This window comes from Heptranchias perlo, chromosome 9 (assembly GCF_035084215.1).
Source record: "Heptranchias perlo isolate sHepPer1 chromosome 9, sHepPer1.hap1, whole genome shotgun sequence".
NCBI lineage: Eukaryota > Metazoa > Chordata > Chondrichthyes > Hexanchiformes > Hexanchidae > Heptranchias > Heptranchias perlo.
The window spans coordinates 73987201-74004918 of record NC_090333.1 but is presented as its reverse complement, the minus strand read 5'-3'; the positions used below and the strand labels follow the sequence as shown (position 1 = coordinate 74004918).

General features: G+C 43.2%; 1 protein-coding gene across 1 annotated transcript in view; it reads right to left on the bottom strand.

The window, feature by feature from the left end:
- astn1 (astrotactin 1) overlaps positions 1–17718 on the bottom strand; it is a 2273142-nt gene that overhangs the window by 442302 nt on the left and 1813122 nt on the right. Inside the window, exon 15 of the mRNA XM_067989612.1 lies at positions 5592–5696. Coding sequence (XP_067845713.1) covers positions 5592–5696 — 105 coding nt within the window. The remainder of the gene's footprint in view (positions 1–5591; positions 5697–17718) is intronic.

The following is a 17718-nucleotide window of genomic DNA, read 5'->3' as shown; positions in this document are numbered from 1 at the left end:
TCTTTCATGCTTCTTAAGGAGAAGTTTGGAAAAGAGCCATTTTCCTTTGAAACAACATAAAGGGAACAGTCTTCCTTGGATCCGCATAATTTCAGTGTGTTATCATTAAATCCTAACTGTCAGTTCAGAATAATTTTGATGGGTGACTTAAAATGGGTTGGAATGCCTCCAACATTTTGACTGATAGGAAAGTGGATAAGAATATCTGATGTTATTTCTTTAGTTTTAACTTAAACAAAAAAGAGTCCTTTGTGAATTTTTTTGTGCTCATCAAGCTGAGGGATGTCAGTTCTGGGGAATGGAGCATTTGTTTTTCGATTTTTTTGCACCCAGTATCAACACTCTCAATGCAGGTGTTGGTACAGGTTTGATGCAGAATAAAATTCCAACCTGCAAAGAGCACTTGCAAAAACTATGATCTTTCCACTTCTGACAACAGCCATCCTTTACGGCTTCTCTAAGTGAGACTGCCAACTTAACGCCAAATTAGGGAAATTTGATGCGATGAGCCCACACCCACTCAGAACTGGGGTGAGACTACCCAAACTCATATCAAGTGGTATGTTTTCAGCTAGAATAGGGGCGATTTCATTCTGTCAGTCTGGAATGGATTAAATTCCAAAAGTGAAAGGATAGTGAGCTAATCTAATGCAGCACCCAGAAATGATAAACCGCAAACTATGCTAAGGAGAGGGTAGGAAGGGCTGCACTCCTCTTCTTAGTTTGTCAGTGGTGCGCCACGGTTAGAAAACAGAGGTGGGCTTCTATAGACCTTGATCCCCATAAGATGGAGCGTTTTCCATAGGGCAGTGCTGCATCAGTCTTTCGTCCTCAGGTGAGACACTGACCTTAACCCAAACTTTAGAAGAACATCCCTGCTGCAACTCTGAATGCTCTAATCTCTTACAGTTTCCTCTCGTCAATCTTTTTTTCCACCAATTCTCTGCTCTCCTGAAGATGTTGACTTCTTCCTAGGGCACTGAAGGCCCCAGCTGCCCTTCACTACCTCGCAGGAGTGGCAATTATTCATGTGGGAGCCTTGTACATCCAATTCTGAGTCACTGAATACATTCAAGGCTGAGTTAGACAAATTTTTGATCAGCAAGGAAGTCAAAGGATATGGGGAAAAGGCAGGAAAGTGGAGTTGAGGTAAAAATCAGATCAGCCATGATCTCATTAAATGAGCAGGTTCGAAGGGCCAAATGGCCTAGTCCTGTTCCTATCTCTTACGGTCTTATGGTTTTATTGACAATGAGTATGGACAAACTATTTGACCATGGTGTATATGGACTTCCAAAAGACATTTGATAAAGTGCCACATAATAGGCTTGTCATCAAAGTTGAAGCCCATGGAATAAAAGGGGGCAGTAGCAACATGGATACAAAATTGGCTAAGTGACAGGAAACAGAGAGTAGTGGTGAACGGTTGTTTTTCGGACTGGAGGGTAGTGTACAGTGGTGTTCCCATGGGGTCAGTACTAGGACCATTGCTTTTTTTGATATATATTAATGACTTGGACTTGGGTGTACAGGGCACAAGTTCAAAATCTGCAGATGACACAAAACTTGGAAGTGTAGTGAACAGTGAGAAGGATAGTGATAATCTTCAAGATGACATAAACAGGCTGGTGGAATGGGCGTACACATGGCAGATGAAATTTAACGCAGAAAAGTGTGAAGTGATACATTTCGGTAGGAAGAACAAGGAGAGGCAATATAAACTAAAGGCTACAATTCTAAAAGGGGTGCAAGAACAGAGAGATCTGGGGATATATGTGCACAAATCGTTGAAGGTGGCAGAGCAGGTCGAGAAAGCGGTCAAGAAAGCATACGGGATCCTGGGCTTTATAAATAGAGGCATAGAGTAGAAAATGCAAAGAGTTTATGATGAACTTTTATAAAACACTGGTTCGGCCACAACTGGAGTATTGAGCCCGCTTCTGGGCACCGCACTTTAGGAAGGATGTGAAGGCCTTAGAGAGGGTTCAGAAAAGATTTACTAGAATGGTACCAGGGACGACGAACTTTAGTTATGTGGATATACTGGAGAAGCTGGGGTTGTTCTCCTTGGAACAGAGAAGGTTGAGAGGAGATTTGATAGAGGTATTCAAAATCATGAAGGGTCTAGACAGAGTAGATAGAGAGAAACTGTTCCCATTGGCGGAAGGGTCAAGAACCAGAGGACATAGATTTAAGGTGATTGGCAAAAGAACCAAAGGCGACATGAGAGAAAACTTTTTTATACAGCGAGTGGTTATGATCTAGAATGCACTGCCTGTGGGGGTGGTGGAGGCAGATTTAATCGTGGCTTTCAAAAGGGAATTGGATAAGTACTTGAAGGGAATAAAATCTGCAGGGCTATGGGGATAGAGCGGGAGAGTGGGACTAGCTGGATTGCTCTTGCATAGAGCTGGCGCGGACTCAATGGGCTGAATGAGCTCCTTCCCTGCTGGAACCATTCTATGATTCGATGAGGGAGTATTTCACAGCCACGCGAAATTGTGTCATCATTCAACACATGTGGACTTCAGTAGAGATGGACAGGCAGCAATTAAGATCAGGAACCGTGGCCAATTTTCCCTTCCCTAACCCAGGGGTGCTGACACCATTTGTAGTGCCCTTGCTGCTGTCCCAGTTGCGATCAGTTAACTCAGCACAAACTGTGGATTGGACCTGGAACTTTCCAGCCTATCCATGTGGTCTTTCTAAGTAAAAGTGTCAAATTTATTCTGAATTATGGGCAGCTTACTTCTCACAACTGCTCATTTCACAAACTTATTTTGCTCAGCCAACAAGTGTAAGAAAAACATTAGGAGAGAAGCCTTTCATTCCACCATTCAAAGTTCAATGTAACTCCACTTCCCAAAGGTGCCAAGGCAGTGTACCAACCAAAGTGACATCCAGATCCCCCATGCACTTTGTGGTTGGTTTTAACCCCCCCCAACAGGGTGGAAATGGTGCGGGGGAGGGGTTAATATTGGCCTAGTAGCTCCGTTCCCGCCCGCTGTCATTTCATCTTTCAAGTCGTCCAAGGCTCTTGCTACAGGCAGGCGACAGTCTAATTAAAATGTAAAAACTACGGCTCGATGATGTCATTGGCGTCACAATGCTATACTGGGCCCTGGAAGGAATCCTTGGGCCTCCCCTGAACCCAGCCTTCCCTTTCCCTCTCCATATTGCCATATGTGTATGAACCCACCCCCTCCTCAGCACTTACCATACGTCGGGGACCATTTCCTTGAGTACCCAGCAGTGTCCAGCTCCCGCCCCAATTCTTACTCTGGCCCCAATTCTCACTCCCACCCGCTGGCCTTAACTTCATTCCCGCCGGATTCGGTCAAGAGACAGATTTGAAAAGTTAAAATGAGGCCCAGCTGTTAAAGTTGGCTGAGCCTCGCTTCCTTCATGTCTTCATGGCGCACCGCCCACTTCAGGCCCCCCACACACCAATCCGTCCCCAAGTTAAAATTGACCGCTAACTTCTCATTACATGAATCCATTTGTTAGGAAGTTGTGTTCATTGTTTCCTTCTTTTAATTTTTTTCTCTTTTTTCCTCTCTGGAAAATGCTAGACCATGCTGAGGTATAATTGCACTAGTCTAGCTTCCCTGCAGCATTACACCCAAATGACCATTTTCACGTTTGAGCCAAAAGAGCGAGTAACATGTTATACACTCCATGGGAGGTGCATTACATCCAAGCTCAATCCTGTCCTCATCTCTCTTACTCACACACATGCACAAAAATGCGCACACACACATGCACATTCAAGCAGGGTTCGCTGGATTGCAAATGGGAAGGGAATCATTGCGTGATTTTTCCTTTCCCTTGCCAAGGGTGCTGAGGACAATTCCAGCGGTCCAATCGTCGTGCCAGTGGAGACCAAGCTAATTTAGCACAGATCACACGTTGAACCTGGGTCTTTCCTGAATCTGCATGGCTCAGTATCACATCAAGTGGTGCATTTACCACTGAACCATCATAGGTACAGTCCTGGTTTAAAAAAAGTGATGCTTTTTCAGAAGCCTGAAAACAAGTTTTTTAAAAATTCGTTCACGGGATGTGGGCGTCGCTGGCGAGGCCAGCATTTATTGCCCATCCCTAATTGCCCTCGAGAAGGTGGTGGTGAGCCGCCTTCTTGAACCGCTGCAGTCCGTGTGGTGACGGTTCTCCCACAGTGCTGTTAGGAAGGGAGTTCCAGGATTTTGACCCAGCGACAATGAAGGAACAGCGATATATTTCCAAGTACTCCAGAACTCAATATGTAAGGGGAGAAATTACATTTTTTTCCCTTTGACTGAAGAAAGTGACATTTATCCTATGCTTGTAAATGACTCAATAAAACCAAATTTAAACAATCTATAATAAATTTTGAAATTCTTCCTTTCATGTTATAGTCATCAAACTTATTGTCAGAATCACAGCTCTCCTTCCAGTAATAAATATTCATCCCTTTTCCAATGGCCTCCTTCCATGCTGTAACCTTTCTATGATTCTATGGAGTGCCCCTGTACATGAATGTACCATTTTCCCCAAGCCAGTAATAACTGTGGGTGCTTTTTCAATCTCATTATGTACCTATTCGGATGGTTGAGATGAGCTGTTGAAACAGAGTCAACTGAAGTGCTCAGAGCAGATGGAGCCATGGTGCAGGAGCAGACTTGCCGTTTTAATTGCTTGCTATAATGTCGGACTTGACTCAACAAACAATGCCTCCCTAATTATAATTGCAGATAAGCTTAAAAGCCACTTACCATGGCAACTTGTGTTTAGTTTTTTTGGTTTGTGTACAGCCTCTTTTGTACTGGAGCTGATCATTTGCATTTGATGTAAAGAATTGAAGTGTAATCAAATGAACTAGAATTATTTATTTCCTTTTATAGTCTGAACTAAAATCTCATTCTTCTGGGCTATGGGTTCAGGCGATGTAGGGGATTATCATTAAAGTTTAATTTTGAAACATCTAACTCAGCTCTTCAATTGCTTTTTTTCTCATTATCGACCAAGTTTGTATATCAGAATGAGACTCAGTACATAAAAACTAATGCAACACTTACAGATAAGAAAGAATTGCATTTATATAGTACCTTTCATGTCCCAAAGCGCATTACAGCGAATGAAGTACTTTTGAAGTGTAATCACTGTTGTAATGGAGCAACCAATTTGTGTACAGCAAGGTCCCACAAACAGCAATAAAATAAATGACCAAATAATCTGTTTTTAGTGATGTTGGCTGAGGAATAGATGTTGGCCAGAACACCAGGAGACCTCCCCAGCTCTTCTTTGAATAGTGCCACGGGATGTTTTACAGCCACTTGAGTAGGTTAGACAGGGCTTCAGTTTAGCATCTTAGCTGAAATCTTAGCACCTCCAATTGTATAGCACTTCCTCAGCATTGCATTGAAGCGTTAACCGAGATTATGTGGCCAAATCTCTGGAGTCGGGCCCACAACCTCCTGACTTAGAAGATCTTTGAAATAAATTTGACACAGTACCAGAGAGGAATGGAAGATTTCCGATTCGGTTTAGGGGAACCTCTGCAGCAGTGCCAGGCTGATAGCACAATAAAATTTAGCAATGAAGTTGCTTACCTGCAGAAAGTGTCCTCTGGTTGAGCTTTACATGGTACTGGGTTGACTTGAGCTTCCAATGCTGCACCATGGGATATCCTGTCACTTCACTGAAGTTAACCATTCCTGGAAAAAAAGAATTGGTGACAAATGAGTGTACGGTTTCATTTGTGGAAAGTACATTAAAAAAAATTGTGGGTTCTTCTATTATCAACATTATCCTTAATATAGATTTTATACCACAAAGCCTAACTACAATGAGACCTACTTCTGTCACAGTTCTTGGGACGTGGGTGACACTGACAAAGCAGTATTGTTGACCGAGGGCACTAAGAGTCCACCACATAGTTTGGGACTGGAGTCACATGTAGGTCAGACCAGGTAGGGGTGGCAAGTTCCCTTGCCTAAAGGACATTAGAGAACCAGTTGGGTTTTTACAATAATCTAGCATCTTTCATTCTCACTTTTTTCTGGTGCTAGCCCACAGATTTATTGAATTCAATTTCACAACTTTTCACGGTAGGGAGAGGAAAAGACATTTTTGGAGCAAGAGTTTGAAAGGGTAGTCACACTAGTGATAGGTAGGGAGCAAGCAGTGGAAGAGTAGAGATGGGTGGCTATCTAAGGGTGGGGGGTGGGAAAAGGCAGGAAAGGAAAGGTTAGAACAGGAACGCAACAGAGCAATTTATGCTCTCAAACAGACTTTTGAAGTTCTGGCCTCCTGTGGAGAAAATAGGAACTCTGGCCATGTCCATCAAATCAATATCAATGGCACCAACAAAACAAGAGATGACTCAAGGTGACGAAGATGAGCAACACTACAAGAAATGTCACAGTGATAGGAGATTCAACAGGGGCTGACACAATCTTTTGAAGTCCAGACCGACAGTCCTAGATATTTTGTTGCCTGCCAGGTGCTAGGATAAGGGATGTATGCATAGCCTGGAAAAGATTTTGCAAGGGAATGGTAAGCAACCATTCAGAATGGGAGCCAATGATATAGAAAGGTCTGAAGTCCTGCAAAATGAATTTAGGAGTTTGGAGAAAAAGCTTAGGACCAGGACTTCACTCTGTATTACTTTCCCAGCCATGCGTTCAAATAGGGAAGGAGAGGAAGATTAGGGAATTCAACGCATGGCTGAAGTGCGGCATCAGGAAGAGAGATTCCACTTTGTTGGGCATTGCCATTTGTCCTGGGATTGGTGGGAGCTGTTCCACAAGAATGGGCTACATCTGAACAGGGAGGCTGGCAAAACTGTTGACTAGGTGATGAGGTATTTGAATCAGGAAGCAATGGCTGTGAATATAAAATCAGGTGATAATGAAGGGCAAAATAAATGAGATTATTCATGCAGAAAACAATTTAGCAAGGGGGATATAGAGTAGAGGATGAAAATCAAATGGCCTAGTTAGAAACAGGGAAAATCGTGATGTAAAGGTAGGGGGTAGCTTGAACAAAAAAAAGGGAAAAGGAGTAATGTTAAAGAAATTCAAACAAAAAGTTAAAAGGCATGTATTGCAATGTGCAGAGTGTGGGAAATAAACTGGGGGAACTGGAAGCAATTATTTCACAGGATGGTCTAGGTTTAATCGCATGAACAAAAACTTGGCTGCAAACCAGGACAAGAATGGAAAATGAACATATTGTGATGTGATATATTTAGGAGGGATAGAAAAGATAAGGAAGGAGACAGAGTGACAATATTGGTGCGGGCAAATACAGGCTGTATGGAGAACTGATGTAGACAAGGAAGGGGTACAGACAAAGTCAATATGATTGGAGTTCAAAAGATTTAAAAAAAAGCTCTCTTACTTTAGTAGGGGTTTATTCAAATTGTGGGAAGGAAAAAGAAGAGGAAATCTGCAGTCAGATTGGAAAGGTGAGTAGGAATAACACAATTATTCTGGGAGATTTTAATTATCCATTTATTGATTGGGACAAAGGGAGAGTAAGTGGAGAACAGGAAATGGAATTCTTTAAATGTGTACAGGACTACTTCCTCAGGCAGTATGTTAGCAGGCTTACAAGGGTGGAGACGTTGCTAGATCTGGTTACGAGTAATGATATAGATCAGGTAGATGAGCTAAATGTGGGTAAGCACATTGGGAGTAGTGACCACAATATGATAACGTTTAAGATCCAACTAAAAAGGGAAAAATACAAAAGCTGGAACACCAGATTAGATTAGGGTGGATTTTAGAAAGATGAGGGGTGAGCTGGCTGAGGTGATGTGGATCCATACGTGCTCCTGGCCATCCAATATCCCACTGAAGTGGCCATCTTTCATGCGTGACCTTTGACAGTGATTACAGAAGGCATCACAGCAAAGCCTGATCCTGTTCTCATTCCACATCTGCACAAACATACCTTTCAACAGGAGTTAGTGGATAATGATCAGGAGTGGGAACCTTGTTTTTTTTTTCCCCCTTCCTACCTAAATCAGAGGACCACAGACCAACTGGGACACTGATATTGCTGCCCTAACTGACATTGACCATCTCAACACAGAGCAGGGACTGAACCTAGGTCCTGTATGGCTCAATTCCACCCCATGCAATGCAACTACAAACTGAGCCATCAGGATATCATATACAATTTCTTTTTCATCTATTTGATAAATGGTTTCTCATGTCTTTCTCCCTGGTTGCCCATGTGATTGAAACCAGACCAGGAAAAGGACAGAAGCAATTAATCTGTTCTGCAATTTTGCTAAATAGTGAACTAACAGTTGTTCCGCCTGGTTAAGACTGGTGCACCTCATTAACCCTGGAGCGCCATTTTAACAAATAACCTCTGTGAAACTGCTCATTTGGTGATGCCTGGTGGACTCCCAATGGAGGATGCATGCATATTCTGCCTGTTCTGTTTCATGGACCTTGTAAAGTCCTAGTTTTAAAATCATTACAATGTTAATGGGCTCTTAATGGGGCAGCAGGATACACAGACACACTCTCTCTCTCTCTCTCTCTCTTCTTCCTGTAGGTTCTCAACATTTCATTCTGTTTTCTGTGTGCAGTTACCAATTTTCCCTGTAAACTACAGAAATTGTACAGAAGCGCACAATCTCCTCACAAACCACAGCTCCTTTTATTCAAATAGGTTCGCAACCCATACTTCGAATATTTCCTGGGCACTGCTAATTCTGGTGGTCCTGTGTGGTTATCCTCAGAACTGCTGTTTCAAACTTAGTAAATAAAAGACTGCAGTAACTTTTTAAAAATTTTATTTGTTCATGGGATGCGGGCGTCGCTGGCAAGGCCAGCATTTATTGTCCATCCCTAATTGCCCTTGAGAAGGTGGTGGTGAGCCGCCTTCTTGAACCGCTGCAGTCCATGTGGTGAAGGTTCTCCCACAGTGCTGTTAGGTAGGGAGTTCCAGGATTTTGACCCAGCGACGATGAAGGAATGGCGATATATTTCTAAGTCGGGCTGGTGTATATAGTACTTGGACTCAACTCAGCATTTCTAACATCACTTGAGAGATGCCTATTTTGAAGCATATTTTATTGCACTGTCACCTTTACATTCTCAGTCAGTTCAGTGTAAAGTACAGGCACCCCAGTTGCATGGTTCTTAAGGGTCACACTATGATACTGAATGTGGCCTACCCACCTGCATTGAATTTTACATGTCCTTGGTGGAAACTGTACAGCAGCCAGGTACACTAATCCAATTCTGTTGGTGACATGAATACACTGAGCACAGAGTTTAAACATAGGTACAGGAGTAGGCCATTCAGCCCCTGGAGCGGTACCACCATTCAATCAGATCATGGCTGATCTGTACTTTAACTCCATTTACCCACCTTTTCACCATATCCCTTCTTTTAATATGTACGAATGCAATCCGTCCAGATGGATTGCATCTGCAGATATTAAAAGAAGTTAGGGAAGAGATAGCAGAGGCACTATTACATATATATATAAATTAATTAGAATAGGGAATAGTGCCAGAGGACAGGCGGACAGCTAATATAATTCCTATATTTAAAAAGGAAGATAGAACAAGTCCAGGGAAATATAGACCAATTAGCTTAACGTTGGTGGAGTTATTGGAATCCTTACTTAAAGATGCAATAGAAAAATATCTAGAAACTGAAAATATATTAAAGAGCTGGGGCTCTTTTCTCTAGAAATCAAGAAGGAATGGCCTGATAGAGGTCTTTAAGATCATGCTTGACCAACCTTATTGAATTCTTTGAAGAAGTAACAGAAAGGGTAGACAAGGGTAATGCAATAGATGTAATATATTTGGATTTTCAAAAGGCCTTCAATAAAGGTACCGCATAGCAGACTCATGATTAAGGTCAGAACATATGGAGTCAAGGGACAAGAAGCAGAATGGATAGCTAGCTGGCTACAAAACAGAAAACAGAGAGTAGGGGTTAAAGGTAGTTACTCAGACTGTCAAAAGGTAGGAAGTGGTGTTCCACAGGGATCAATGCTGGGACTACTGTTGTTCACTATTTACATAAACGATTTGGACTCGGGAATCGGAAGTACAATTTCAAAATTTGCAGACAACACCAAATTAGGGGATATAGTAAATACCAAGGAGGACTGCGACAAAATACAGGAAGACATTACTAAACTTGCAGAATGGGCGTGTAATTGGCAAATGAATTTCAATATAGATAAGTGTGAGGTATTACATTTTGGTAGGAAGAATAAGGGGGCCACATACTGCTTAGATTATAAGAGTCTAAATGGGGTAGAGGAGCAGAGGGATCTCGGGGTACAGATACACAAATCACTAAAAGTAGCGCGCAGATTAATGAGGCCATAAAAAAATAAGCACAGGGGTTCATTTCTAGAGGGATAGAATTGAGAAACAGAGAAGTATTGTTAAACTTGTGCAGAACCTTGGTTGGACCACTCTTGGAGTACTGTGAATAGTTCTGATCTCCATATTATAAAAAGGATATAGAGGCACTGGAGAAGGTGCATTAAAGATTTACTAAGATGATTCTAGAACTGAGTGGTTACACCTATCAGGAAAGATTGACCAGGCTGGGGCTCTTTTCTCTAGAAAAGAGAAGACTGAGGGGTGACCTGATAGAGGGCTTTAAGATTATGAAAGGGTTTGATAGGGTAGACGTAGAGAAGATGTTTCCACTTGCGGGGGAGACCAGAACTAGGGGCAATAAATATAAGATAGTCACTAATAAATCCAACAAGCAACTCAGGAGAAACTTCTTTAGAATGTGGAACTCACTACCACAAGGAATAGTTGAGGTGAATAGCGTAGATGCATTTGAGGGGAAGCTAGATAAACACATGATGGAGAAAGGAATAGAAGGATATGTTGGTGAGGTTAGAAGAAGGGTGGGAAGAGGCTTGTGTGGAGCATAAATACTAGCATAGACCTGTTAGGCTGAATGATCTGTTTCTGTGCTGTACGTTCTAAGTAATTCTACGATACCCTTACCTAACAAAAATCTATCGATCTCAGTCTTGAAACCTCCAATTGACCTAGCATTCACAACCTTTCGGGAGAGAGTGTTCCAGATTTGCACTAATCACATTTGCTGTGTGAAAAAGTGCTTCCTGATTTCGGTCCTGAATGACCTAGCTCTAATTTTAAGATTATGCCTCCCAGTCCTGGATTCCCCACCAGATGAAATAGTTTCTCTGTATCTACCCTATTTAATCCCTTTATCGTTTTAGATCACCCCTCAACTTTCTAAACTCGAGAGTGTCAGCAAGTTGATGCAACCTGTTCTCATAATTTAACCCTTTAAGTCTTAGAGTAATTCTGGCCAATCAGCACTGGCCCCCTTCCAAGGTTTCCTAAGGTTGGGTGCCCAAAATTGAATGCAATCCTCCAGATAGGGTCTGACCAAAGCTCTGTACAAATAAAGCATCAATTCCTCACTTTGAATTCCAACCCAAAAAAGCTAGCAAATATTCCCTTTGAAAATTATCCCACTGACCAAATTATAGTGCTGAATACATGTTTCAACTGACCAGCGATCACACTGATTGAACGATCCCACTGATCAGCGAACACACTGACTACATTAATCCACTGACTACTAAACACGGTTGGGCTGAATTCCCTCGGCCGTTCCGCTGGACCTCTGGGGTATCTACAGCAGGAGTCCAGGGGAATTGCTCGGAAAATGATTGGGACCGGATATCTTTCACAAGGCCAACCACATCAGAGCGGGTGGGGGACTCTCTGGGCTGCGATCTCCCACTTCCCTAACCCGTACAGGACCTGTAAGAACAGAAGCCGGTATGCCCAGTAAGATGAAGCATACCGGCCTCCAAATGGCAGAAATGGGAAGTAGCCTTGACTCCCAAAGATGGGTAATTTTCTAAAAAGATTAGGATTGTAATCCTTACACAGTCAGGCAGGTGCCAGAAATTCCGACAGCAGGGGAGCAAGCAGGCACCAAAGATACACCTGTAATGGCGCAGGCACCTACCAGCCCCACGCAAGTGCGGTGTCCTCCCACTGAGCCATTGGACTCAATGATGGAGGGCACCAGTGGCACGATCCTGGCGTAACCGTCACCATTGTGGCCCGCCGATTTTTGGGGATTGCACTGCGCCGGTGAGACAGTTGCCCCTTAGACGCTCTGTGCACCTGTTTGAAAATCAGCTGCACTTGGCTGACTGGTGTAATTTTGAGTGTCAGCAGCTAATGAAAGGCCACTATCTGCCGATACAGTGCTGGCAGCTGTTTCTGGGCTGGGGAAGTGATGGGGATGAGGAGAGGGCAGCTGGGGAAGGGAAAAAAAAAAGAGAAAGGTTTAGGATGAGAATTTTTTTCTTTTTAAAAAAAAAATACAGCCTCCCTCTCAGTGCCCGTTCCAAACCGGCAGAGTGCGTCTAATGTGTTCCTCGGGTGTTTCAGTCACATTACGAGGAAGGCCCCCCCACCCCCCACACATTTAACTATTTTTCATGGCCTTTAATGAGTCTTGTGCACAGTTATGTGCGTGGGCTCTCAGTGCTTTGCGGTGGCCAGCTGCACTGTGACCATCGGGTGTGATGAAGACCTCATGCCTCCTCACCCAATAACCCAGGCAGTTGGCATTCAGCATTGCATGACCTAAGCTTTCGATTTTCTCTTGGGCAAAAATTAGTCAGAAACCATGGTCACAGATTAGAAATGAAAGTGAGACATGATCTAACTGAACCGATGCTGGTGTCTCAAATCTTGCTGCAAGAATAAGAATTGGTGGTTGGTATTTGGTGCTGACTGATGATGGGCTAGACTTCCATGCGTGCTGGTCTTCCTCGTAGGCACTGCAGGCAACTGCAGCATCCCAAGCAGCTGAGATGGGTAATTTGGCACAGGTCAGGGATCAAACTTGGACCCTCTCTGCTCTGCATGCCTCAGTTTCAAACTAGGCAGTGCGCTTGCTCACTGAGCTTTTGGGGCCCTTCATATTCTTTGCACTTAACACATCATAAAACAAGTTTACAGTCTGGTGCAAACTCTATCTTATCAGACTTGGAACATCTCACTCCATTCAGACAACAGGGAATCATGTTTAAATGTCAGCAATGTAGACCATGCATCACCATATCACTGTGTTTTTGTCTTTAAATCGCATTGTATGCATCCAATTTGATTGTTTTATTTCATGCCTCCATTCTCTTAAGCATTTCAGCTGTGATTAATGTGCGATGGTCAGGAACAGGGAGATTGAGTTATGTATTGATGTACTTTATCTGACAACAAATTGATGCAGGCATTGAATTAAATGGACGCCTGCGGTTTGTCAAAAGAAATCATATTCCTGCTTTTGCACAGAAGAGCTCATCATCCCTCCGGTGTAATGATCAATTTACAAGTGGAATACACATTGAAATAGACCAACAAAGTAGAAGAAAAGCAGTTCTCGAGTAGTTTCGGTTTAAAAGGATATTCAGCCTATCCATGAGGAAGATGTTGTAGGGTCTGGCAACAGAACCTGTTCAAAGTCAAACAGATGGGTTGAAGGTCTCCATGCTCTGTATCTTGCTTGAAATGTCTGGGCATAGGACCCCGCCACAAAACTAATTACACCCCCAACTGTCAGTCCCACTGAGATGGCTGTCGGGGAAAATAAAAACAATAACACAGAGGTGCAGTATGGGCCGCTATTTTGATGATGGAGCTTACATCACATGATTGGAGCAGAGGAGAAGGTACTTACTTTAATGTGTATACAACTGTGCTACGTATATCTGACCTGGGGTGCTTGATGAGGACACCAAAGTGAAAAGTGTCCCATTCCCCATCACAAACATTCTTCACCTTAACAAGTATACACTTGACAAAAAGAAAAGGAGCAAAAAGTTTCCACTTGAAACCTTTGACCAAGGTGGCTTAAAGCCTACAGTAAGCATCCTACAGTTGGCTAGCCTCATACGCACTAGTCCTTTACCTCATAAATTACCAGTGGGAGTGAGGCAATAATATTATTCTAATGAACAAGTGGACCAAATGCTAGTATTCACAAATGGATTACGTAGGACACGGCATGCAGGTAACCCATAGTCAACGCTGGGATTTCACCGATGCTGTGAAATTTTAAGTGGGTTCCTGCTTTTGTGGAGAAAGAGCAGCACCCCACAGAGCCTGGTAATGTGAACACATCATGTTTCTGTGTTATGTTTCTTTTCTAGGCTCCATGATGCCTCACATTCCACCATTTTCAGTGGACTTTATACACTGGTTTGTGTGGTCTCTGCAACTACTTTTTGTGCCTGGCCAGTATAAGAGTGTTATTGCCAGAAATCGTCTGTGGAAAGGTTGGCAAGTTAACAGCTAAGCTATTCCTTTCTTTGAAGGCAACAACTTAGGTTGGCGTATGAGGGATGATTGTGCGATCCCGATGTAAGTGCCATCAGTTGCCTTGGGTGAACTGCTGCATGTGCCAGTGCAATGGGGAGCTGGACTGACTGAATATTCTGAGCCCAGCTCATGCATGTTATTTAAATCAACTCCCTGCATTGCTGGAGCTTTGCATGGGGGAGTGTGATCATTTTGTGGGGGGGGGGGGGGGCGAGGGCGGAATCATAGCAGCTTGTAGCCCTTAAAGGTATGCGGTTCCAATTTAAAAGGATGAAGCCAATTAAAGGGAAGTGGCCACATATGGGGGAAAAAAATCTATGAACTTTTTGAAGATCCAAAAAATTGCAAAGTAAAAGAAGGGGGAAAGGAAGTGACAGGTAATGCAGAAAGGAAGGGGGAAAAAAACCTTGGACGAGTCCATGGGTAAGTTTTGGAGCAGGGTTATGGCTGTACCCGAATTCCTGTTTGATGACTGGAAAAGTAGAAGTACTGCTGCACGAGGTGGGTGCAAAAAAGGTTTCTCATTTTGTTACTCACAGGGCGTCCTCCCAAGAGGACAGCAGCACATCATTTCTGGGGGGAGGAGGAGAAGGAGGTGGCGGCAGCATGGATGAGGCAGCAGCCCCTTGGGGATTCAGTCAATCCAGCTCCCCATTGCACACCGGCACATGCAGCAGTTCACCCAAGGCGAACGGTGGCACTTACATCAGGATCGGGATCGCACTATCAGCCCTCAAACACCAACCTAAGTCATTGCCTTCAAAAAAAATAGGTTAGCTGTTAACTTGCCAACCTTTCCACTGCCGATTTCTGGCAATAACTCTCTCACAGGACTGAAGAAGTGACCTGCAACGGGCAGGAACTTGCAGTGCCAGCAGTATAAGACGTGGTCTGAGCAGTTGCAGGACAGAGATGCAGGGTCACCTCCATAACGTGAGGCCCCATAGATTATGCCGGCAGCAAGTCTCCTTCATCTATTTCTTCTTTCTTATCCTTCTCTGACACTAGCTGGCTCCAGGCCTCCTCATTGTTTGTATTGCAAAGTGGTCCAACATGCTGTAGGCGTCAATGGTTTTGCAGACCTACGTTGTCAATTCAACAGATTCGCCCCAATTGGTCTAAAGAATGGAATCTTTGCATCAACATCCCTGTGGTGTATTCAACACTAGTTCTGGTCAAAGCAGAAGCCTTGTTGTTTCTGTGTTCAGCTGATATTCTGGTGTTTCTCTGGGGAGCGGGGTCATCAGTCAGGACTGAAGAGGGTAGCCTTGGGCTCCCAGGAGCCATCTGAAAGCCTCCCCACCCCAGTGTCCCTTTATATAATCCTGCTTTGGTTGACTGTCTTAAGATAAAGGCATCATGGGTGCTCGAAGGATATCAGGCATTGACGTGCATGATGAGATTCCCATGGCCCGATGCCACCTTGACATTAATAAAATGGAAGCCCCTTTGGTTCAGGGATGTCCAACATTTTCGAGCTGGGGTCAGATACATGCATCAAAACCAATGAATGGGCCCCATATCAGAACACAAAAGTGCAAGATCCCATATGCAATAATGTGAGATCCCTCATACACAAAAAATGCATGGCCCTTATTGCATAGAAAGAGCGAAAAAGTGAAACCCCCTCGTAGAAAAAAAGCAAGCTCTCTATATCCACTAAAAAGCAAGGCCCCCAAATGCATAAAGAGAAAGGCCACATGTTCAGTCCTGGTTTGTGCTAAGTGAACTAACCTCAGCCAGGTGGAGTCGGTACAGCTGAACACAGTATTCACCAGACTAGGAGGGTGAAAAATCAGCCAAAGTTCCAGCTCCTGATGGCTGCTCAGCAACAACTCCCCCCCCCCCCCCCCCCCCCCCCCCCCCCACCTCACCTTGCTGGAGTTGTGCACGTGTATGGAGAATGGGTGAGGACAGGCTTGGCTGTGAAGTATCCCATGGTTGAATAACCTGTCAGCATTCACTGTTGGAGTGCACAGGTGATAATCACTTGGGTGATTCCTGATTCGTGGTCCAATTCAGAGTTACTGAGGAATCGGTATAGTTAATGACAGAGGATTCACTACAAAACAATACACAGCAATGTATTCTGAGATAGTAGCAAATATAGCAACAGAATGTAGAATCAGCTTGTTTTGAATAAAAATTGTACTTTCCTGATGGTGGGAAACTAATTGAAGGGTAAATTTTATATTTATTACATTTCAGATGGAATTGCACTGCAAACTATCGATTCCCTTAACAAGATTACTTTGCACAGCAAAATAACCTAATTTATTTTCATTTCCACGCTTGTGCCCAGAGTATGAAAAGCTACTAAATCATTCAGAAAAATATTTATGAAAATATTTGCATATTGTTGTGGGCGTGCACTATGGAAAACAATCTAGTTCTGTGACAGTTTTATTCACTGAATGTCAAAGTTCATAATGTGCATGTCCAAAACCAATAGCTGACAGATTTCTCTATTGTTTAATACCGAGGTTGCACACAGTGTTGCACATACTCTTCCGAATATTATTAAATGGACATTCCAGCTCTCTTTTTAAAACGGCATTCACCTTTAGCATTAGCACAATTTATCGGTAAGACCTACTCACAGTCCTGATGTCCTTCTGATCTGCCTTCAATTGCCCATTTTGCTTGTTCATAATATGAAGTTCAGTGCAGTGTGTCGAACATTTGCTATCCAATCTCCAATGCAATATCATCTAGACTATCTACAACCTCATCTCAAGTGCTGAATCAAGTATCCATCTAGACCATCTGTAATCAGATCTCCAATGCTGTGCCCTTCCATATTGCAATATAATTTGATCCGCATTGCTGGTATCCATCTAGATTATTTACAATTTATAGCTTCTCTTTAGCATGCTCAATTGGTCTACAATACTACAGCTTCTCAGTCGCCTGATCAGTCACAGTGTTAAGGTGCAGCTTGCCTTGAAAAACAAAGATGAGTTCTCACTGACTGGGTCAACGCATGCAGATACATTGGGATTTGGAGACAGAACTCCCACTCCTTTTCCCTCCCCAAAGGAAGGACAAAAAAAATCTCAAATCAATTATGTATTCTTCTGACTATTAAAATGCTCCTTTTGGTGATTGATTTAAATTATTTTATTGAATGTTTTTAAATCGTTTAAAACCTCCTGTGATAACAAGAAGTGGCATTCTGACCTTGGAATAAGGTATATAATTGAATGTTCATTGTTAATGAGTTACTGCAACCTGTCCCCACCCTTCGGATTTCTCTACCTTGTAGAGTCACAAGAGCCAGCTCCATTCACCGGTTCTGTGTCTTGGAAAGGATTCCGTTCATCCCATTGAAAAATGCATTGGCGCAGTCACATTG